General features: G+C 40.3%; 1 protein-coding gene across 5 annotated transcripts in view; it reads left to right on the top strand.

Moving 5' to 3' along the window:
- Positions 1–23,903, top strand: part of Jupiter (microtubule-associated protein Jupiter) — a 99,434-nt gene that overhangs the window by 52,647 nt on the left and 22,884 nt on the right. The window contains exon 1 of one of the 5 annotated variants that reach the window (XM_076533245.1): positions 4,617–4,973. The exons of 2 other annotated variants lie outside the window; for them this stretch is intronic. In XM_076533245.1, coding sequence (XP_076389360.1) covers positions 4,912–4,973 — 62 coding nt within the window. In that variant the 5' untranslated portion in view covers positions 4,617–4,911. Of the gene's footprint in view, positions 1–4,616; positions 4,974–23,903 lie in introns of those variants that run through there. 2 more of the 5 variants (XM_012282597.2, XM_012282614.2) reach the window with 2 other exon arrangements.

A 23,903-nucleotide genomic window follows, 5' to 3' on the forward strand; every position in this document is an offset into this window, starting at 1 on the left:
AGCTACAGAAAAAATTCGCGAAGAAACACCGTAAGAAAAATTCCCTAAAATAAATTAGAATGCAATGAGAAAATTCTGTCAATAAATTCCCTAAGCTACAGAAAAAATTCACGAAGAAAGACCGTAAGAAAAATTCCCAAAAAATGCAATGAGAAAATTCTGTCAATAAATTCGCTACAGAAAAAATTCTGTGGAGCAACTACGAGGGAAATGGTTGCACTCAGACATCGTACAATATGTAGAGATGTTCACATCGTTTTAGTCGAAAAATGAATGGCTTTGGAGCACGTAGGCAGATTTCGGTATGGTTTTAGAGCAGTTGACACGAGTCGTGTCTACATTAATGCTAGACAATCTTGCGAAGCTGAATAGGTGGGGTAGCGCATTTGAGAATAAATGTTCGAAGGAGGACTTCAAAGCGTGTGGATGGTTTTCCCACCCCCTTGGCCACTCGTCCTAGATACGGAACAAAAGGGGCTGACTCAGAGGTAGCTTCCCCTGCGATCCATATACCGTAAACATCTTGCGGATTCTCTCCAATGAAGCATAGAAATCTGACTAGACATTAAAGAAGTGAAAATTAGTTCGCTTAGTCGGCACTGCGGATATAAAAACCTACTGGAAATTTGATTTCGTTCAATCGGATTAAAACTTTTAATTATCCTGTCTCTAACTAATCTAATCCTATATTATCTAATTAACTGTTTTATTATGGACCATTAAGTTCTACATAATTTAGAGAATACTGTAAAATATCCGCAGTGCAGCTTTAAGGCACGGAAGCATGAATATCTTGAACGCATCGCGGTTCGTCATTAAACAAACATCTACCGGCGTGCATAAGCTTTTCAGTGGCGCCGACGAAATTACCGGCGCGATCAATTCGTTGCTCATCTTTTAAGCTCCGTTTCCAGTAACCCGATGCTTCTATCGTGCGCGTTGAATGCTCCCAGAGGGGACGACAATTTAATCAGTCAATTACTCGGAGTTGAGTTACGTCCAGTCGAAAAACATACCCCCCGGACCATAACAGCGCGCGTGTTGTATTTGACTACCCTGCAACCCTTCGTGTTCTCCCGTCCCTCTGGAAACCCTTAAAATTTCGCATCGATTGCAACGCAAGATCCCCGTCTGGTGTGCATCCGTGTGTGATCGCCAACGGGGGAAATGAATGGTGCTCCATACGAGGCTTTAAAACCCTTTTTCTTGTCGTCCTTCGTACACAAAAGTTTTCTGGAACCTGGGTGTTTACAAATTAAAAACACTCTCGTTACATCGCCGAAATTGCGCTTTCGAGCCCATTAGGGAGCCTGTTGTCGAACATGGACGTAAAGTGCAGTTTACATTTTTTATTCTCGTCTTATATAGCCGTTTGATATATTGACGTATTTTGGGGTGCAACATGTTAGTATTTGTTTACATTTCTATGGATTGTACCACGCGTTATATCGCTGCAAGTTGTATATTCACGTGCTGTGTTTCCTCGCGTTATATCGCTGCGCGTTATATTACCACGCGTTATATCGCCACGCGTGGACTTCCTATGCGTTATATCGCCACGCGTAGATTTCCTATGCGTTATATCGCCACGCGTAGATTTCCTATGCGTTATATCGCCACGCGTGGTGGTCCCTCGCGTTATATCGCCACGCGTGGTGTTCCCTCGCGTTATATCGCCACGCGTAGACTTCCTATGCGTTATATCGCCACGCGTGGTGTTCCCTCGCGTTATATCGCCACGCGTGGACTTCCTATGCGTTATATCGCCACGCGTGGACTTCCTATGCGTTATATCGCCACGCGTGGTGTTCCCTCGCGTTATATCGCCATGCGTGGTGTTCCCTCGCGTTATATCGCTACGCGTGGTGTACCCTCGCGTTATATCGCCACGCGTAGACTTCCTATGCGTTATATCGCCACGCGTGGTGGTCCCTCGCGTTATATCGCCACGCGTAGACTTCCTATGCGTTATATCGCCACGCGTGGTGGTCCCTCGCGTTATATCGCTACGCGTGGTGTTCCCTCGCGTTATATCGCTACGCGTAAACTTCCTATGCGTTATATCGCCACGCGTTATATTGCCACGAGCTGTATTTCTATGTTCAGCACTTCCACGTTATATCGCCACATGTTATACTTCCATGTACTGTACTTCCTCGTATTATATCGCCACACGCTGCATTAACTCTCATTATATTGCCATATGCTGTATTCCCACACGTTATATCACCATTCACGGAAAATGTAGTGCTGCATGAAACGGTCCGCCTCGACAATTACCAATTCCATGAATTTTTCATTCGTAGAATCGCTTTAGTGGCAATATAATGAGCGTCTATTATACCTCGTCGTACCCCGATCGTGTGTACCCCAAATTACTTGGATTCACATAAAGCAGGAGTAAAAGTTGTTCTACAATATACCCGGTATCTGAAATAAGCGTCATTGTATCACGAAACGTTTCACGATTCCGTACAATCTAACTGTTTCTATACAATTCTGTTAACTGTCTCAAGTAAAGTGGACATAATGATCGTTGAAACACTGTCCTTTCATACGGTCGAGTTGGTTGATTCTACAAAGGCAGGCAAACGTTGTCACTATCGCGAAAGTATCCCTCAACAAGCCTGGTATTCCACTTTCAAAAATCCCTGCTATTCTTCCATCAATTTACAATTCCACGGCGTCACGTCCGTCCAACGTCACGCACCATCATTAACGATCAACGAAGCTCAAAAAGCGGGGCTCCCCGCGTTTCCACCGCGATTACAGTGCCCGCCAAGTACACGGTTCTGCTCGTCGTAGAAATGTTATTTAACGTGACACGCAAAAATATCCTCGACCACTGTTATTCGCAATGTTGCGCTCGCCGACTTTGTAAATGCATGAGCTGCGTTAACTCCTTTCCACTTTAATGTATTACCCTAGCGCATCTACGGCTACCATTGATCAAAACGGTCCTCCGAGCCATTTTATCTGACCTATTCCACAAATTTTACCGTTTATCTTTATCGAATATCAAGACACTCTAAATCAGGACATCAATCAACATTTCTACTTCGTCCTAAACAGAAACTTTATTACAACCCAATTTAAGTCATCTGCAAAAATTTTTAATTCATGTACCAAGCAAGATCGCATATGAAATTTACATTCGCATGAAGAAGGACATCGAGAAATTTTGGTAGAGTTATCCCAGTCGTGGAGCAGGCATCCCGCCACCTCCACCGCGGACAAACCCGGCAGTGTATGCACTTCCACCCCCGCTGGAAGGCCGACGACGCCGACTCCGACGCCGACGCCGACGCGACGTCGTGCATTCACCTCAATCAATACACGCTCGGCGAACCAGAGCGGGTCCGGTGGAGCGGGGACGTAAAGCCGCGTAGGCATCGCGCGCGATCCGCTCGCTGCATGTGCACCACGATGCACGTGCGGTGCACAGCGCAACGAAGATAATGAGCAAGAGAGAAGAGACTCGGAGGTGGAGAATGCTCGCCCCGGCGTCAAGGGCTGCGATCGTTAGGGATGCTCGTCGCGAGCTACGGCGCCTGTCTGCACCGCGGAAGAGTCACTGTTGTTGGTGTGGTTATGGTTGCACAGCTGATAACTTTCGGGTATCGACTATGACATTGAAACAGTCATTTTGGGATATGGGAAATTTGAAATGAGGAAAGCTGATTTGGAAATTCGAGATAACTGTAGAAGGTTGAGGATTGTAGGAAATAGTTCCAATACTGCAGCTTAGCTTTTAACTTCCAGAGCTAAAGAGACCAGTAAGTGTCCTTAAATTCCCACATTCACGAATGTGAACATCTAAAAATTCATAACTGCGATGAAGTTCATAACTGTCTAAATGTGAAGAATTTTAATAAAAGTTTGCAAAATATGAAACATCCATGTATCAAGATGCAGACCCTATTTAACGGTGATGTAGGCCCACTCCGACCTCCACTCGCCAGCATCCCTCAGTCAAACTTGAAGAGCTTTCATAAAATGCTGAAGAAAAAGCTGAAACTTACCCTCGCAGCCCTTCGAGAAAGGTTAAACAGAGACTTATCTACATAGAGCAGAGACCGACACAATAGTCACAGCTTTTGTGAAAGATTCAGTCTCCGTAGAACACAAAGCTTTTGAAAAAGATTAAACAGTTATCTACGTAGAACAGAAAGATCGAAGCTTTCGCAGGTTAAACAGAGAGGTAGGTCCCGTAAAGGGACCATAGAGCTTTGTCGAACAGAGAGGTAGAACGGAGCGAAGGTATAGTCGGAGAGAGGTCACTGTCGGTCGCGTAGAACCCTGTCGGAGCTTTCGTCGAAGAGAGAGGTCACGATCGTAGAATAGGCACCATGGATCTTTCGTTGGAGAGAGGTTACCCGCGTAAAACAGAGTCAACACCGTTCGTAAGCTTTCGAGGTTGGAGCGAGAGGTCAGAGTCGGTGGCGTAGAACAGAGCGAGAGTGTCGGAGCTTGCGGAGGATGTAGCGGGGGAATAGCGAGAGAGACGGAACACGATCGGAAGAGTGCGCAGCAGGAGAGAGACGGAAAAGCATCAACGAGAGAGAGAGAGAGTAGGGAGCAGCGGTGGAGGAGGCATTATATACTGGCTGGATCCTCGTTCGACTGCCAGTTTCTCGGCTGTACGCGGTACCGATTGTAACCCTCGGTCATCCAAATATCGTGACATTTTCCACCGCTGGAAAAACATAATCGTAAACTCTCGAAGTGCTCGAGGATTCAGCGAATCAGAGCTGTTCATTGATTTTTTTTTTCGTGACTGTTCGGTCTGACGGTTGTCTGAAGACACCAGCAGGCTATTTCTGGTGCACATCGGGGGACTGACACCTCGACAGTGACGACGAGGGTTGAGACGCGTGATCGGTCTTCGAGGGAGCTTGAAGAAGCAACGATATGGCCACTTACGCGACCTACAGACACGTCGAACTGGACAATGTCGGATACGGAAAGAAAAGGTAAATCCTGATTTTTCCTCGGTCCTTTACCGCACTGCGGGCTTTCGAGCCTCGATAGGACGTCCACTCTGTGCACCCTCTCTCTTCGATCGGTTTTCCCGTTTTCCGATACCTTTCCATTGGCCGCCAATTCCTCCAGATTATCAGATTTTTGCTAATAGCTTCGGGGTCGTTTATCATGATTAAAGTTGCGTGCTCGTTTTATACAATATGGACTCGGTAATACAATTTATTCGACGTCGGGGACCGAACTTTTTCAACAGGGTGCAAAACTTTTGTTTTGGTAGTTATTAACGGGGGTGAGCTTTAACTACTACTCTAGGAGTTTGGGCATTTTGTGAAAGCTTCAGTTAGTTTGAACATTTAATCTGGAATTATGATTTGAAAATTTTTGTGAAATTGTTAGATGGGAGATTTGATTCGGATTAACCCTCGGACGCTGATGACCTCGGGAGAATTAAATCCTAGGCAATTTCAGTTTAATTTTAGTTTCGAGATTGAAGGATCAGAAAGGGATTGGAAACGTAATATGATCTGTTAAGTTAAATTCTATATTTAGGAAAATCGATTCCCCAAATTTTCGAAAGCACAATTTCTAAGACCTACCCTTAAATTTCATACTCTTCGAATTCTCAAATTTTCAAATATCCTTAAGGCTCCAAAATAATCAAATTCTCAGATTCCAAAATTCTGAACCCACCATTCCAAAATCTAAAAATTGTCAAATATTTCTAAAGCCCCAAACTCCTAAACCCTATCTTTCAAATCCCCAAATTCCAAAAATCATCACCTAACCCAATCGAGAGCATCGTAATAACAAGTGAATTCCACCCCAGTTCGATAAAAATTTCACGTTTCATTCTGAACTAAATAATCTTGTAATCGTCATTCGTCGATATACCTTCACCTTGACACTGGTATAATAATCCTTGAACAGTTTCCAATGGATTATTAAAACAATGAGAAGTGAAACTACAGAATCATCGTTCATATAAGTGGGTGTATTTCATTTCTAAACTGATATCCAATGATTTCTGAGGAAGTTGAAGACTGCTGTGGTGTGAGAACGGATGTTGAAGTTGATTCGAAACGGTGACGTTTGGACAGTGACAGGATGCGGTGGTATCCGTCGTCAACCGTGACTGGTTCGATCGATTTACATCTCGAAGGGCAGTCCTTGAATCTGGCCGCCACTTTGGAAACGAAGCTGCAGTGCACTCTTCGAGCAATCCTAAAAACTTCAAGTTCAATGTCGAGCGACACAAAAGGATCTTTCTGGAATATGTCCATTGTTCGAATTGGTCCCTCGCGTCTTTTTTGTCATTTAAATTTACCGATAAAGTGCGCGGACTCTTATCACGAAAGTATTACGTGTACAAAGGAAAGAAGTAGCTTCAATGGAAATTGGATAAACGATTGTTGTAGCGGTACTTTCGAACAGTGCTTTATCCGTGGACTTAAGTGGCTTTGTCGGTGATAAAAATTTCCGGGACTATTTGCAGGAAGTCGCACATCCTTTTGCTGGAATTTTCTAATTGCTTCACCGAGCATTTAAATGGCGACCTAATCATACGTCAATTTTAATATTTTTATAGATTCGCGTTGTATGACCACTTGATATATTGCTGTATGTTAGATTGAAAGGTACATCATTGCTCGTTGTGTCACTCATTTGAATTCCTACGCACTGTACTTATGTGGTTATGAGCTGTGCTACTACACGTTATATCGCTATTCGGTTTTCTTCGCGTTATATCGCCACAGATTGTATTTTAACGCGTTGAATTACCACACACTGTACTTCCGCATATTATATTGTGGCGCGTTATACTTATACGCGGTAAATCACCAAGCGCAGTACTTCCTCGCGTTATATCGCCGCGCGGTACTTCCACGTGTTATATTGCCACATATTGTACTTCCACGCATTATATCTTCACATATTCTACATCCACGCGTTGAATCTCCAAGCTCTGTACTTCCTCGCGTTATATCGCCGCGCGGTACTTCCACGCGTTATATTGCCACATATTGCAATTCCACGCATTGTATCTTCACATATTCTACATCTACGCGTTGAATCTCCAAGCTCCGTATTTCCTCGCGTTATATCGCCGCACTGTACTTCCACGCGTTATATCGCCGCACTGTACTTCCACGCCTTATATTGCCACATATTGTACTTCCACGCATTATATCTTCATATATTCTACATCCACGCGTTGAATCTCCAAGCGCCGTACTTCCTCGCGTTATATCGCCGCGCGGTACTTCCACGCGTTATATTGCCACATATTGCAATTCCACGCATTGTATCTTCACGTATTCTACATTCACGCGTTGAATCTCCAAGCGCCGTACTTCCTCGCGTTATATCGCCACACGGTACTTCCACGCGTTATATTGCCATATATTGTATTTCCACGCATTATATCTTCACATATTCTACATCCACGCGTTGAATCTCCAAGCACCGTACTTCCTCGCATTATATCGCCGTGCAGTACTTCCACGCGTTATATTGCCACATATTGCAATTCCATGCATTGTATCTCCACGTGTCGAACTTTTTCACGCATTAAATCCCTAAGCATCGTACTTCCTCGCGTTATATCACCGCTCGTTATATTGCCACGCGTTATATCGCCACGCATTGTATTATTAAACGCTGTGCCTTTACGCGTTGTATTAAATTATATCGTCAGTTAAATTATGTTGTATTAAATTATATCGTTGTAGAATCTCGCGTTATATCACCAGTCGTATTTCCATACATTATATCGCCACGCCAACTGCTATGCATCGTTTTTCTACGTCTTGTATTTTCACAGGAATAAAAATATCAAGAAAGATTCTTAGTCCGATTTAACTCATTGCAGCATTTTACTGTTTTAAAGAAACGTTATTTTCCCATCGTTTTCAAGTCCGACTCTGTGTTCAGGAACCAAGTAACAGAAGAGTGTCTAGACGTGTCAAAAGTTCGAAACAACGCAGGAACAAAAGAGTAGGAAGACGATGAAATTTAGAAAGCGTGACCGTAGCTTTGGTATCGCCGTGTGTATGGAGTCTCTTACATGCCACACAAAAGATTAACCGCCTAATTACTTAATGGTATTTTTCCACTGCATTCTTTCCATTTTCCGCCAGGATAAACTTGTTGTTCAATTTAGGACCGTGTATAGAATTCGTGAGACAAAATCTGATATTGACACTGAATTGAATGTGAAAGAAAAGTGGTCCTACAGTTGACTCTCCTTTTATCGCATTGAATGGAATTATCGCAATTGACAGTATAGAAAGAGATTCAAAAATTTGTCATTTTATCCAAAAATTTGTCAATGGAGAAATGAAAAAATTTGCAAATTGCCCAATTTGAAATTACAAAATTTGAGAATCACTGAATTCGAAAATTTGAAAGCGGCTCCTTAAAGCATAAATTCATTAGTCCCACTTTGCGGGTGGAAAGTAGACGCGAGAGAAAAAGAGGTGGACGTGTTTCGCAGGTCAAAAGATTTATGCAATTGAGCTTCGTTAAAACGTGGTCAACGCCCTCGGGTAATTGACGTGTGCGCGGCTCCGTGTGGCTGTAATTACAAGGATGTCACCTCCACCGTTTTGCGCTTAATTGCCCTCGTCGTCATGATTTTTCGCTGTATCCACCTTGGGATGCTTTGTCGTTCACCCACGCTGCGATCGCTAAGTGTATTTCTAGGAAACTCCGTAATCGTTTACCTCTTCGCCGACCGGAAGTGTTCATCTCTTTACTTAATGTCACCGATCAAGTTCTCTTTTTATTGCACACCGATTGACGCGTCTATTTAAATCCACGTGGGTTGTACAGAATAATACTTTATCCAGACTCTCGTTATATGGCCACCTACAGTAGCTCGAATAAGACTGTCGGTAAAATGGTGAATCACTGTGGAAGAAATGTTGGTTACACTGCAGTTTCATGAAACAACACCTCAGGCCAGTAGTTTTTCAAGTAACTATATGTCATCCGAGGAACAGGTTCCAGAAGCAGGCGAGAGATGTTGAAGTCGCATCAAAGATGGGCCTGTTTATCACTCGAGGACAAAGACCGTACTGTATGGGGTCTTGTATAGAGCAACCATTGTAACGGGAGCATCGATGGGAAACAAGCTAGTCCTGACAGTGGCAGATAACCATCGATCGATCTTGATGTTGCGGATTTGATTAGGATAAGATAACAAATCCTTCCCCATTGTTACCATCCTTATCACAAGCTTCCAATACAACATATGGATTGCGAAGAAATTGCGAGCAATTTTTATCTTCAAAATAAAATTGCAGATATTATGAACTCGGATATAATTAATTATTAGGAAGTAACGTTTGAAATTATAGTTTACTTGAACTTTTTTATTTGAAATAAAAATGTCTTCCACATAGAAAATATTTGTTATGTAATTAATTATTAGGAAATGTTTGAAATTATAGTTTACTTGAACTATTTTATTTGAAATAAAAATGTCTCCCACATAGAAAATATTTATTATATAATTAATTATTAGGAAATAATCTTTGAAATTATAATTTACTTGAACTATTTTTTTTTAAATAAAAATGTCTTCGACATCGAAAATATTTGTTATATAATTAATTATTAGGAAATAATCTTTGAAATTATAATTTACTCGAACTATTTTATTTGAAATAAAAATGTCTTCCACGTAGAAAATATTTGTTATATAATTAATTATTAGGAAACGTTTGAAATTATAGTTTACTTGAACTATTTTATTTGAAATAAAAATGTCTTCCACATAGAAAATATTTCCTATATAATTATTTATTACGAAACAACATTTGAAATTATAATTCAATTTGAACTATTTTATTTCAAATAAAAATGTCTTCAACTTAAAAAATATTTATTATATAATTAATTATCAGGAAACATTTGAAATTATAATTTACTTGAACTATTTTATTTGTAATAAAAATGTCTTCAACTTAAAAAATATTTATTATATAATTAATTATTAGGAAACATTTGAAATTATAATTTACTCGAACCATTTTATTTGTAATAAAACTGTCTTCCACATAAAAAATATTTCTTACATAATTAATTATTAGGGAACAACATTTGAAATTATAATTTACTTCAACAATTTTATTTCAAATAAAAATTCGACATAAGAAATATTTGTTACATTCAAGAAGTAGGTTTTACACATTTTTTTTTTTGTAAAATGGAAGAAAATATTGCAGATACCTCAAAAAAAAATGATTTTGCTTGCATTTTGTGGAGAAATTTCACGATAGAAAAAAAATAGTAATTGGATTTCCTTAAGCTTAATCCGACGTGGCTATTGGCCTGACACTTTATCGATGACTCTGCTTAAAATGTCCAAAAAGATTCAAGGCATTTAATTGACACGAAACTTGATAATTAGTACAGCCAACGAGGTGAACACGGCAAATTGTCCCGATCATTTCGGGCAAGATAAGGAAGAGCAGACGTGAATCGAGCTGAGAAAAAACGCGTCTCTCACCCACGCTGGGCGTTTAACAACATATCTCATTATCCTCGTTAAGAAAGGACTCGTTAAGAGGGTTAATTGTCGATTGATAATTGGATCGAAATTAGTGCCGCTTATGGGATCCGTTCGAATGAAATTGACATTGGTTCTCTGTTTCTTGTCCTATGACTCACTCGTACTAATAATTCCTTAAATGCTTTGTCGATTAAAACCCTTCAATTTCATTTTCAATTATTTTTTTCGAAATGTAATACAAAAATCATTTTCAAGGGCAATTTTGTTAGGGGTAGCAAAAAAAAGTACATTTACTATGTAGCTATAATTAACTTCTTTTAAATTGATTATAAGTAGGTTACAATATTTCAAAAGCATCATTGGTATATGGTCATCTACGTAGCTGTAATTGACTTCTTTTAAATTGATTATAAGTAGGTTACAATATTTCAAAAACATCATTATGGTCATCTATGCAGCTGTAATTGACTTCTTCTAAATTGATTATAAGTAGATTAAAAAATTTCAAAAGCACCGTTACTATGTGGTCATGTATGTGGCTTCTGTTTGTTGAACTTAGAAGGAAACTAAACATACACATATGTGTCAGTATGCTCGAAGAAGTTAAAACACGATTATTGGTCGTGAATCATAGTATTTGTGGACGAAACATGATTTATAGTCAGTGGTTAGGTTTTGATACAATTTTGATCAAGGTTGAAAATAAATTTGATTAGGTCTTTGCAACAAGCTTCATCAGAATGTGAATCAGACTTGATCAAAGTCTGAAACAAACTTCATCAAAATTTGACATAAATTTGATTAAGTCTTTGAAGCAAGCTTGACCAGAATTTGGACCAAACTTGTTCAAAATTTGACATAAATTTTATTAGATCCTTGAAGCAAGCTTGACCAGAATTTGAACCAAACCTGATCAAAATTTGACATAAATTTGCTTAGGTCTCTGAAGCAAGCTTCTCCAGAATTTGAACCAGCCTTGATCAAAATCTGAACCAAACTCGATCAGAACCCAAAATAAATTTGATTAGGTCCTCAAAACAAACTCGACCAGAATTCCAAATAAACTTAAAAAGAATTCGAAACCAAACTTTAAAAATAAACAACCGACCAGAGTTTCTAAAACTGAAGGAAATCTCGCAGGAATCTGTGTCAATTCTCGAAGACACTTAGCCTCGAGTGTGCCGAACATTTCAAGGATACGCGTAAACGATTGCAAGCCAGCTAAGAACCTTGTTGGAAACATGATCGAATGTTTGGCAGTGACAAAGCTGGTCCAGCGCTTTTCCGGTTGGCAATTGTCCCGAGCAGCCTGTTCAGTTAGGTCAAGATCGGTGAACCGTGTATACGGATTCTGAAGTAGGCCACGATTCCACGCGTGGCGAACATTCCTGCTAACTGCTCAAATATTAACCAATTACCGACTTCTGTTTGCCGTCCGCCTTTCTAGTTCTTTTTGATTGCAACAAGGACGCGGAAAGTAGGTGTAGATATGCAAATTACCCGTTTTCAGGAAGCTGAACGTGGAATTGTGCAAATTCTTGCGTGATGTTTGTTTAACTGGAAAATCTGCAAATTTATGCGCATGGAAATTTGTGGTAAGAAATTAGAAAGCTAGAAATTTGGGGTATTGCAAGATTAATCATTTCTGTCATTCTAGATAATTATGATCGACGAATACCTGTACTCGATTGATTGAATATCGAATACAGGTATTTTCTTCACTCGATTTAGCTCGCTAATTGAATAATATCCGTACACCTCCCACGAGTCGTCGAATTCCTTTCTAGCAAACGAGGACATCTGGAAGTGTAACGATTCTTGTTTTTTTCCTTTCCGCTTCCTCGGCACACGCGTAAAACGAGTCGAGTTGTCCACGTGGATCGAAAGGTATCGCGTTACGAGTCGCATCCTCGTGCACCCTCGCGGATGGGGTTACTCACCCTCCGCCGTCGACTGGACACGAAAGGGTGGACACGTACAGAGTCTGTTCCCCGCTGCGGCGGCTTCCCCCTCGTGGATGTCGTAGGCTTTTGTGGATACCGTTCTTCGGGGCTTCGCACCAGAAAAGGCGGATTTTGCGAGCGCGTGACGCGTGGAAGCCCCGTTCGAACACACCCTGTCTGGACCTTCTCGTTCATTTCGCGACGTTGTATTACCCCCTTCGATCGGTATCCTGTTTCTGATATTTAAACGGGAGGATGTGGATTTGAATGATAAAGCTCGCTGGGACCTGGGTGGTCGTAATTCACCATTGATGTATGATTCAATCAAACATCAGTATCATTGTATGATCCATCTTAAGCTGAACGATACCTGATTCTAGCTGTAATGTAACTTAATATGATATAAGTTGCTTTAATCTGACCTAACCCTTACTTCTTCTAGATTTAATTTGAAGTAACATGATGTGACTTATCTTAATTTGACCTAACCCTAACTTAATCCAGCCTTAATTTGAAGTAACATGAGTTAACTTATCTTAATCTGACCTAACCCTAACTTCTTCTAGATTTAATTTGAAGTAACATGATGTGACTTATCTTAATTTGACCTAACCTTAACTTAATCCAGCCTTAATTTGAAGTAACATGAGTTAACTTATCTTAATCTGACCTAACCCTAACTTCTAGCTTTAATTTAAAGTAACATCATGTGACTTATCTTAATTTGACCTAACCCTAACTTAATCCAGCCTTAATTTGAAGTAACATGATGTGACTTATCTTAATTTGACCTAACCCTAACTTCATGCAGCCTTAATTTGAAGTAACATGATGTGACTTACGTTAATCTGACCTAACCCTAAAATAATATAATCTTAACATAACCTAATATAGTTTATCTTAATCTGACCTAACTCTAACTCAACATTACCTTAATTTAACCTAACATGTCAGAACTAACCTTCATCAGACCTAACCTTAACCTCATCTTAATTTAAACTAACATTTATTATTACCTTAATCTGATCTAACCCATACCTAACCCTACCTCAAGTCAACATAACATCCTATGACTTATCCAAATCTGACCTAACCTAAACATAGTTCTGACAATAATATTAAAAAAAATTTGACAATCTATTAAAAATTGAAATTCAACCAAAAATAAGTCTCAGTTTGCAGACCATTAAATATTTTCGTTATCTCAGTCTTCTTCCAAAGTAAAAAATAATACCTACACGTGCAAACACTAAACCCTGCCGAAGTTCACCCAGAACTTTACGATCCGCAAGAACGTTGAGCGATAAGTGTATTTAGTTTACAATCATCACTGACTCACCAGCCGTAGATTCTCGCGAAACGATAACAAATGATCGAGACCGAACCATACAGCCAGTGTACACGCTATCAAAAATGATTTACAGACATCAGAAACATTTAACGGTGACTCATGCGTGTATGGTACACTTGGGTACAACGTACTCTTCCTTTTTATAGGTACACACGCGTGTAACTTATAGATACGTTAATTTAGTAGCTTTCTTCAAGATGTTGGATCTTCAAGTCTATAGATTTCTGAATTGCTGGGGTGTAGAATTCTTATATTTTCTAATTGGTAGATTTTCCAACTTTTAGAGTTGCAAAATTTTTTTAGATAACCAAATTTCTATGGTCTCCAATCACTACATTTTCTAGGCACTACATTTCCAAGGCACTGCATATACCAATCACTACGCATTCAAACCCCTACATCCATAAATTCATCTTACCCTACATGTTACATTCCTAGATCCCTACATTTGCAAATTCTTACATACCCAAAATCTCTGCATCCCTAAATCTCCACATACCCAAATCTCCACATACCCAAATCTCCACATACCCAAATCTCCACCTCTCCAAATCTTCACATCCCCAAATCTCTACATTTCCAAATCTCCACATCTCCAAATCTCTACGGTCCCAAATCTCCACATCCCCAAATCTCCACATACCCAAATCTCCACCTTTCCAAATCTCCACATACCCAAATCTCCACATACCCAAATCTCCACCTCTCCAAATCTCCACATCCCCAAATCTCTACGTTTCCAAATCTCCACATCCCCAAATCTCTACGTTCCCAAATCTCCACATCCCCAAATCTCCACATACCCAAATCTCCACATCCCCAAATCTCCACATACCCAAATCTCCACCTCTCCAAATCTCCACCTTTCCAAATCTCCACATACCCAAATCTCCACATACCCAAATCTCCACATCCCCAAATCTCCACATCCCCAAATCTCCACATACCCAAATCTCCACATACCCAAATCTCCACATCCCCAAATCTCCACATACCCAAATCTCCACATACCCAAATCTCCACATACCCAAATCTCTACGTTCCCAAATCTCCACCTCCCCAAATCTCCACATCCCCAAATCTCCACATCCCCAAATCTCCACATCCCCAAATCCCACATCCCCATATCCCAACTTCCCCAAAATCTCTACATCCCCATATCCCAACTTCCCCAAATCCCTATAGCCCCAATTTCCTATACCCCCAAATCCCACATCCCCAAATCCCCATATCCTCAAACTCCCAACTTCCCCAAACCCCAATATCCAAACCTCGCCACACCACACAAAACTCCGAAACCCTCACATCCTCACAACATTCCCGACTACACGGGTCAAGGCAGCAACTGATAACAAAGAAGAACAATTTCACCAGTAACGATAACCAGACGATCGCGGTTAGAAATAAGAGGCAAGAAAATACGTGGAAACACGTTCGCGTCGGTCAATGATATCGCGTCTATACCACCTACACCTTTATTTATACCCGTCCCTGGCAGAGCGTTGACTCTTTGTCCGTGTTTGTAAGAGGCCAGTGCCGCTGATAACGCTGGAAGTCGATTGATCGTGCAACTTTGTCGATAATCATCGTTGCTTGTCTTTTGTCCACGGCGCCGACCGCTCGCAGCGGACCCACTCTCGGGACGACACACACGCTCGATAACTCATACTTTTGTTCCACGGTGTTTCCTGTGCATTATTCAGGGCCACGGGACGTGAACTTCGCGAGCCTCAGCCAGTGCATAGTTTCGCGAGGAAACGCGATATTTTCGCGCGTTTCCGGTCACCGACGCACCGCGAGTTTATTCACGTTTTCTTATTCCGAGTTTCTTATTCGTTCGTGCACTTTGACTCGTTGCTGACATGGAAATTTTTAATGTCTGCAAGGGGAGGGTTAGAGTAGAAGATATCTATGGACTCGCGTTATATCGCCAAATGTGGAAACAGTATGGAAATTTTTGTTAAATCAGTGTCTGATGAGAATTTCTAATTTCCATGTTCCGAAATTTGCAACGCTATATTTCCAAATTTTTTAATTTAGGAAGTTCTCAATGTGGGGATTTGGAAATCTAGGGATTTCTCAATTTAGGGATTTGGTAATCTAGGAATTTCTCAATCTTGGAATTTGGGAATCTGGGGATTTCGGAATCTAGGCATTTGGAGATATAGGGATTTCGGAATCTAGGGATTTCCCAATTTTGGAATTTGGAGACTAGGGATTTGGAAAATTAGGAATTTGGGAATTTAGGGATTTCCCAATTTTGGAATTTGGAGACTAGGGATTTGGAAAATTAGGAATTTGGGAATTTAGGGATTTCCCAATTTTGGAATTTGGGAATCTAGGGATTTCTCAATTTAGGGATTTGGTGATCTAGGGATTTCGGAATCTAAGGATTTCCCAATTTTGGAATTTGGGAAATTGGGAATTTGGGAATCTAGGGATATCTCAATCTTGGAATTTGTGAATCTAGGGATTTCTCAATCTAGGGATTTGGGAATTTTGGGATTTAAAAATTCGTCGAAATGTTTGCGCGCCATTCAGTTGAAAATCCAAAGCCAATCAATTCGAAATAAATGCATATATCGTCTTCCGCGAACGATTATCCCGGTCGTTAAAGTGGCGGTTATAGTCTGCCTAGAAGGGGGCTGTTAAATCGACGACGATTTCACCGGAACCGAATAAGACGATCGCAGAGGCGTAATTGGCCAATTAGTTAATTTCACGTGAAGTTCGTCTATTACTTTAAGCCAGGGCACGATTCATTGCATAAACTCGACCTTTATCCGGTCGATCGGGCTTCCTTATAAGTACTCGCTGATCGAGGAACCGATCCACTCTTGTTTACGTACGCTTCAAATCGACGCAATTACTCCATTATCTCGATTACGTCTTGATTATTGATCGCTCGGCCCGTTTATGCTGATCGTCTTCCAGCAAATGGAATCGTTTCTTCTAACGATTTTGTACGTCGAGTGATTCAGCACGATCCATTTTCATTTGACGATTTACCGCGGGACGAATGCATTTGCATTAATCGCCTACTACCTGTATATGGTGTGCTTGAGTGTGCTCGAGGATGTCGCAAACCGCTGTCAATCAAGACGGAATCTCGCAACAATGGATTACCCTTCAATCTTTCCTCGTTAAAGGTTGCTCAACTCTACGGGACACACTCTTATTCCCTACACCTTCGTCTTCCGATTTTATCTTCGTGTCTTTTTCTTCTTCCTATTATAGCATTATTTAGTTTTCATCTTTAACTTTCTGTTGCTCTTTTATTTATTATTCTACTTTTTATGACACTACTACTTTACTATTTTACTATATTACTGTTTTACAATTTCATTATACTATTATACTCTATTATTATTACTCTGCAGTAGTGATTCGATATAAGTGAATCTTGAAGTCTGAACTTTTGCATATGTCATACAGCACATATTTGCTTATATCAAATGATTACTATATTAATATACCACCACTTCATTATTTTACACTATTCTACTTCTTTATACTATGTACTACTATACTGTTGTTTCACTACTGCACAACTATGAGATGCATGCACGATGCGAAGTCGAGAGCCTGTAGTTCATGTTATCATTATTGCCTCAATTTAGTCGTCGATTAAAATAAATCGTTTAACAACTATTAATCTTTAATTATTCGTACACAATAGTGCTCCACTATCGCGCTATCTCGCTACTCGGTAAAGAACAGACATTTAGCGCTCGTTATATCGCATTGTTCATGAAAGTATCGCATGATTCATTTCGAAATAATACCCCGCTCTTCATTACCAGTCGTTTCACGTCTACAAAAAACGTACCGCGTTTCTCTTTACCTGTTTTGTTCGTTTTCGAATTTTCAACTGATTAGCCGATACACACGCGAGCTGTTCCAAGCGTTTATCATTCGCATGCAACGACTGACAAAGCGTCGAGCGTGCAGCAGATACTGCGAGCTGATTAAAAGGCTCGTCTTTCCAACACCTCGACCCTCGCGATTCAACAAAGACCAATCGAACGTTTAAACATCCCATGAATCAACGGGATTAATTAATCCTATATAATCGAGTATCCTTGACGTTGTCTTGGTGCAGCGATCGAATCAAATCGAACGGTGCTTTCAATCTCCGTTTTCGTTTCGTTCGATACCGTCGACTCTTTGAATATGAAATTATTGCAAGCAGAAAACTTTTCTCCCCTTCTTTTTCGATAATAAAACTTCCTTCTGTACAGGAAAAATTGATGCACGCGTCGCGATGCAAAGATCGGTGTCACGAACATGACAACGCGTTTAGACGATTCACACGTGCCGATTTTCGCGCACTCGACGGCCATAATTAACCGGGGCTTCACGATGTTTGTTCTCCCTTACATAACGACAGTTACACGCAGAACAATCGAATCTCCCTGTGAAAGCAACGATTAAGTCATTAACAGGTTCGCGTGAGTTTCAAGAGAATTTCGATGGAAACCGCTGATTTCGAGTCGGCTGGAAAAATGTTAATTTCTCTGCGGGTATTGTCATGACACGAAACGATTCTTGTTATAGGAGTTCTTACAACTTGAGAATTTTTACATTTGAGAAATTCTGCTAATCTTAAATCTCTACGTTTCTATATCTCTGGATATCTATATGTCCAAATACCTACATATTCAAATTTCTTAGAGCATTAAATACTCTAGATTCAAAAATCTCTGTGTCCGCAAAATTGTTTGGATTTCAGAATCGCTGGATCTTCAAATTTTTAAATATCAAGCTTTTGTATCTACAGAGTCGTAGGATTACAAAATCCTCTAGATTCATAAATCCCTAGATGCATAAATTTTTTAGATCTACTCTAAAAAATCCCTAGATTTCCAAATCCATATGTACCCAAATCCCTAAATTCCCAAATTCCAAGATTGAGATATCCCTAGGTTCTCAAATCCATAGATACCCAAATCCCTAAATTCCCAAATTCCAAGATTGAGAAATCCCTAGATTTCCAAATTCCAAGATTGAGAAACCCCTAGATTCCCAAATTCCAAGATCGAGAAATCCCTAGATTCCCAAATTCCTAATTTCCCAAATTCCATGGTTGAGAAATCCCTAGATTCCCAAATTCCAAAATTGGGAGATCCCTAGATTCCGAAATCCCTAGATTACCAAATCCCTAGATTCCCAAATTCCAAGATTGAGAAATCCCTAGATTCCCAAATTTCAAATTTTCCAAATCCCTAGTCTCCAAATTCCAAAATTGGGAAATCCCGAAATTCCCAAATTCCAAAATTGAGAAATTCCTAGATTCCCAAATTCCTAATTTCCCAAATCCCTAGTCTCCAAATTCCAAAATTGGGAAATCCCTAAATTCCCAAATTCCTAATTTCCCAAATCCCTAGTCTCCAAATTCCAAAATTGGGAAATCCCTAAATTCCCAAATTCCATGGTTGAGAAATCCCTAGATTCCCAAATTCCAAGATTGAGAAATCCCTAGATTCCCAAATTTCAAATTTTCCAAATCCCTAGTCTCCAAATTCCAAAATTGGGAAATCCCGAAATTCCCAAATTCCAAAATTGAGAAATTCCTAGATTCCCAAATTCCTAATTTCCCAAATCCCTAGTCTCCAAATTCCAAAATTGGGAAATCCCTAAATTCCCAAATTCCTAATTTCCCAAATCCCTAGTCTCCAAATTCCAAAATTGGGAAATCCCTAAATTCCCAAATTCCAAGATTAAGAAATCCCTAGATTCTCAAATTCCAAGATCGAGAAATCCCTAGATTGTCAAATACCAAAATTCCTAGATTTCCAAATCCCTTGCCCTCCATATTCCTATCAGCCAAAACCTAATCTCCAATTTTCTGTGCTCGAATCTCCAAGTCCCTGAATCGTCATTGATACACAGCACTGAAAGCAACGCTTCCCGTTTGAAAAGCGAAAAATCCGGCGGTAATTACTGAAACTGATACGCGAGCTTCTTCTGACTATCTATCGACGCCAACATCTCGGTCCCGCAAACGCGCTATTAGGTACTGAATTGAATTGAATCGAAAGGCGTCTGTCTGGTAGATAGGGCTGGCTCTCCTCGTGTTCAGCTAATCGCCCGGGACTTCCTGAATCGATGTTAAAAAACCGTCCCTCCTAATTGAAACGAAGCGAGAACAAGCACGTGGGCAAAGTATGTACGCTTCGAAGAAGTTAGAGGCTGCCAAGCGACGTGATGTATGACCGGGACGTAGTCGAAGAATGATGTTCGTGTCGATCGGGGGATATTCATGACTTCGATTTAAATTGCTTTTGACCCGCTTTAACACCTCGCAAGAACTTGCCGGGACGACCGCGTTCCTGATTAATTCACTCCCGCGTTTTCGTGGGTGTACTTTACGACACATTGTCCGATTGTGTTCGCACGTTTTTTAAATCTGGATGGCTCTTACATACCCAGTGGTCGAGTAATTAAAATCGTCGTCAATTGGAGGTTCCTTATGTTTCGTGATGTTTTTCTCATCGCGTTGAAGTCCGTCTGATCGGCAACAAAGTAGTACATTAGGTTATAAAGAAGTAAATAGAATTAATGGAGTGTATAGAACGTTTCAATCTTAAGGCACTGATCTACGTTCTCGTGCAAAGACCGTTCGAAAAGCAATTATTCTTTCGAGCAATGCCAGCATCGAAAGTTCGGATCAGTTCGATCAAGATACAGTTCATATATCATCGGTCTTTCAGCGCGGGCATCGTCGATTTCCCTGGAAACGCCTTTAACGATTCGATCGACGAGCGTATTTCGATGCTCGTAGTACGGCTAGCCGATCGTGAAATCGTTGAGGAACGATCGCGGCGTGTCAGGGCCGAACGCTTGAATATTCAAGAAACTCCCACAGGAGAGAATATAATGGATCGAGCGATCATCTCGGTTACTAGCCGGCAATTATCCCCGATACCCAATCTCGTATCAATTTCAAATTGTACAACGTGACGAAAGAACACTTCGTGACTCTGTCACATGTTTGTTCGCGGGGCTTGCTATTATCGATAATTGTATCGATACGTGTCGATCGATACATAGGTAATATCGAGGAGGTTAAGATGAACAAATGATATCAGCTTCAAAATAAAATTTACCTAACGTGACATGTATTAAACAGCCACTTTAATATAACTTAATGAACTCCTCTAGTACTAACCTAACTGCAAATGAACACCTAATCTGAGTCTAATATAACTTAACCCTAATATAATTTTCACCTAACCTAACTCTGATATAACCTTAATCTAACCTCACCCTTATACAATCTTAACCTAACCTAACTCTAATTTAATCTTAATCTAACCTAACCTTAATATAATCTTAACCTAACCTGACTCTACTTTAATCTTAATCTAACCTAACCCTTATACAATCTTAACCTAACCTCACTCTAATTTAATCTTAATCTAACCTAACCTTAATATAATCTTAACCTAACGTGACTCTGATATAATCTTAATTTAACCTAACCCTTATACAATCTTAATCTAACCTGACTCTAATTTAATCTTAATCTAACCTAACCTTAATATAATCTTAACCTAACCTGACTCTGATATAATCTTAATTTAACCTAACCCTTACATAATTTTAACATAACCTTACTCTTACGTAATCTTAATCTAACCTAACTTTAATCTAATGTTAACCTAACCTGACTGATATAATCTTAATTTAACCTAACTCTAATATAACCTTAACCTAACCTAACTCTGATATAATCTTAATCTAACCTAACTTTAATCTAGTCTTAACCTAACCTGACTGATATAATCTTAATTTAACCTAACTCTAATATAACCTTAACCTAACCTAACTCTGATATAATCTTAATCTAACCTAACTTTAATCCAATCTTAACCTAACCTGATTGATATAATCTTAATTTAACCTAACTCTGCTGTAACCTTAACCTAACCTAACTCTGATATAATCTTAATCTAACCTAACTTTAATCTAATCTTCACCTAACCTGACTGATAAAACCTTAATTTAACATAACTCTAATATAACCTAACTCTAATAAAATCTCAACCTAACCTATCTCTGATATAATCTTAACCTAACCTACCTCTAATATAATCTTAACCCAACTTAACTCTATTATCAGCCTAACCTACCCCTAATACAACCCCTAACTATATCGCCAATTATCTCTAAAATGTGTACACTGCATAATCGAAAGCAGCACCACAATCGAGACCACAATTTGTTCGCTCGAAGCGATTACACGTTATCGATTCAGCGATTTGTTGGCCGAACGTTTACCACATCGATTGGTCCATACATCTTGCAAGCAGCGTCCGTGTCAATTGCAAAATTGCCCGTCCACCATTAGAATCGCGAAGGAACGCGAAATAGATGCATACCGATCGTCGAATTTAACCAAACGTGAAATCGAGGAAGTATTAGCCAGCGCGGCGGTAATTAAATGCCAGAACAATGACCATTGTCCGAAAGCAGATAAAGATTGGCCACAATGCCGCTCCTTGTTATCGACATCCTCGTTCTGGACCTCACACGAAGTTGCCAGCAGCCAGGACGAGTACTCGAGCGTGACTCCTTATTGCCGCTGCACCTACAGAAACGATCCGTTTGCGGCTCTATATCGCCTCTCCCATATCCGCCTTATCTTCCGCGTGGCCAATTTTTCGCGGTACCCTCCTTGTTCCTCGAATCGACGAAACTTTCCAACGAAACAACGATTGTGCAACACCTTCGCTAGCATTTTTACGGTTAAGGTTCAATTTATGCGGCACTCGAGTACCTCTTGTACCAACAGATTTATGGGGTACAAGTGCTGGATGTTACTCTGTAACAGTATAGAGTTGCGACTCAAAGCTGACCCTTATGTCAAGTGTACAGATGGTTCCGCGTGGAATAATTTATGGTTATTTATTAGTAGGAGATAAATATTTAGGCGAGCACTTGAATTTGGATCTGCATTTGCTAGGCTATTTGTATGGCGATGTGGGTTGTATACCCCTGTGTTCAAGTCTCATGTTATAGTCATGGTGTGCTGTATAGGCAAGTCTAGTTGCAACGGGCTGTAATCAGGGTTTATGGTTGCAACGGTAAACCGTGCGTTGTAGACACAGCGCGTTATTGACACGTGCGTTGTAGTCTCGGTGCATTACTACAGCGTGAGTTCTAATCACAGCGAATTATCACGGCAATTAGGTATTGCAACGAGTTGAAACCGCAGCGTGTATTGTAATTGTCACATGTTGAAATCGCAGCGCGTTGAGATTGCAGCGCGTTGAGATTGCAGCGCGTTGAAATTGCAGTGCGTTGAAATCACAGCGCGTTGAAATTGCATGCGTTGAAATTGCAGTGTGTTGAGATTACAGTGCGTTGAGATTGCAGCGCGTTGAGATTGCAGTGCGTTGAGATTGCAGTGCGTTGAGATTGTAGCGCGTTGAAATTGCAGTGCGTTGAAATCACAGCGCGTTGAAATTGCATGCGTTGAAATTGCAGTGTGTTGAGATTACAGTGCGTTGAGATTGCAGTGCGTTGAGATTGCAGTGCGTTGAGATTGCAGCGCGTTGAGATTGCAGCGCGTTGAGATTGCAGTGCGTTGAGATTGCAGCGTGTTGAAATTGCAGCGCGTCGAAATCGCAACGCGTCAAAATCACAGTGCGTTAATATTCCAACGCGTCGAAATCACAGTGCGTTGAAATTCGAGCGCGTGGATACACTAGTACAACCGAAGAGATGGGACAAAATTAAGTAAAAGAATATGTATCTTATAGAATACGTATGCAGCTTATAAATGATGCTATCAGAGGCTAGCACGAACCATCCCTAAATCAATTTTTACCAGAAGTTTAATTCTATAATTTGTATTATTTCTGAAAGTTGGAAGATGTTAACATAAGAGATCACGCGATAAGGTTAATTTGTCGAAAAAATGCAGCTGAACAATAGTAATATCTAATCAGTGACTGGTACGAAATTCAAGGTAATAAAAATGGTGCCATCTTCCGAGACATCACCCTCGATCGACGTCTCCCTGTCACGGTATAAATTGAACAAGGAAAAAGTGTACTTTGCGAATCGAAGAGAGATCGATTGGACTCTGTTCGAACACGCGACG

The sequence above is a fragment of the Megachile rotundata genome, chromosome 7 (assembly GCF_050947335.1).
Source record: "Megachile rotundata isolate GNS110a chromosome 7, iyMegRotu1, whole genome shotgun sequence".
Lineage (NCBI taxonomy): Eukaryota > Metazoa > Arthropoda > Insecta > Hymenoptera > Megachilidae > Megachile > Megachile rotundata.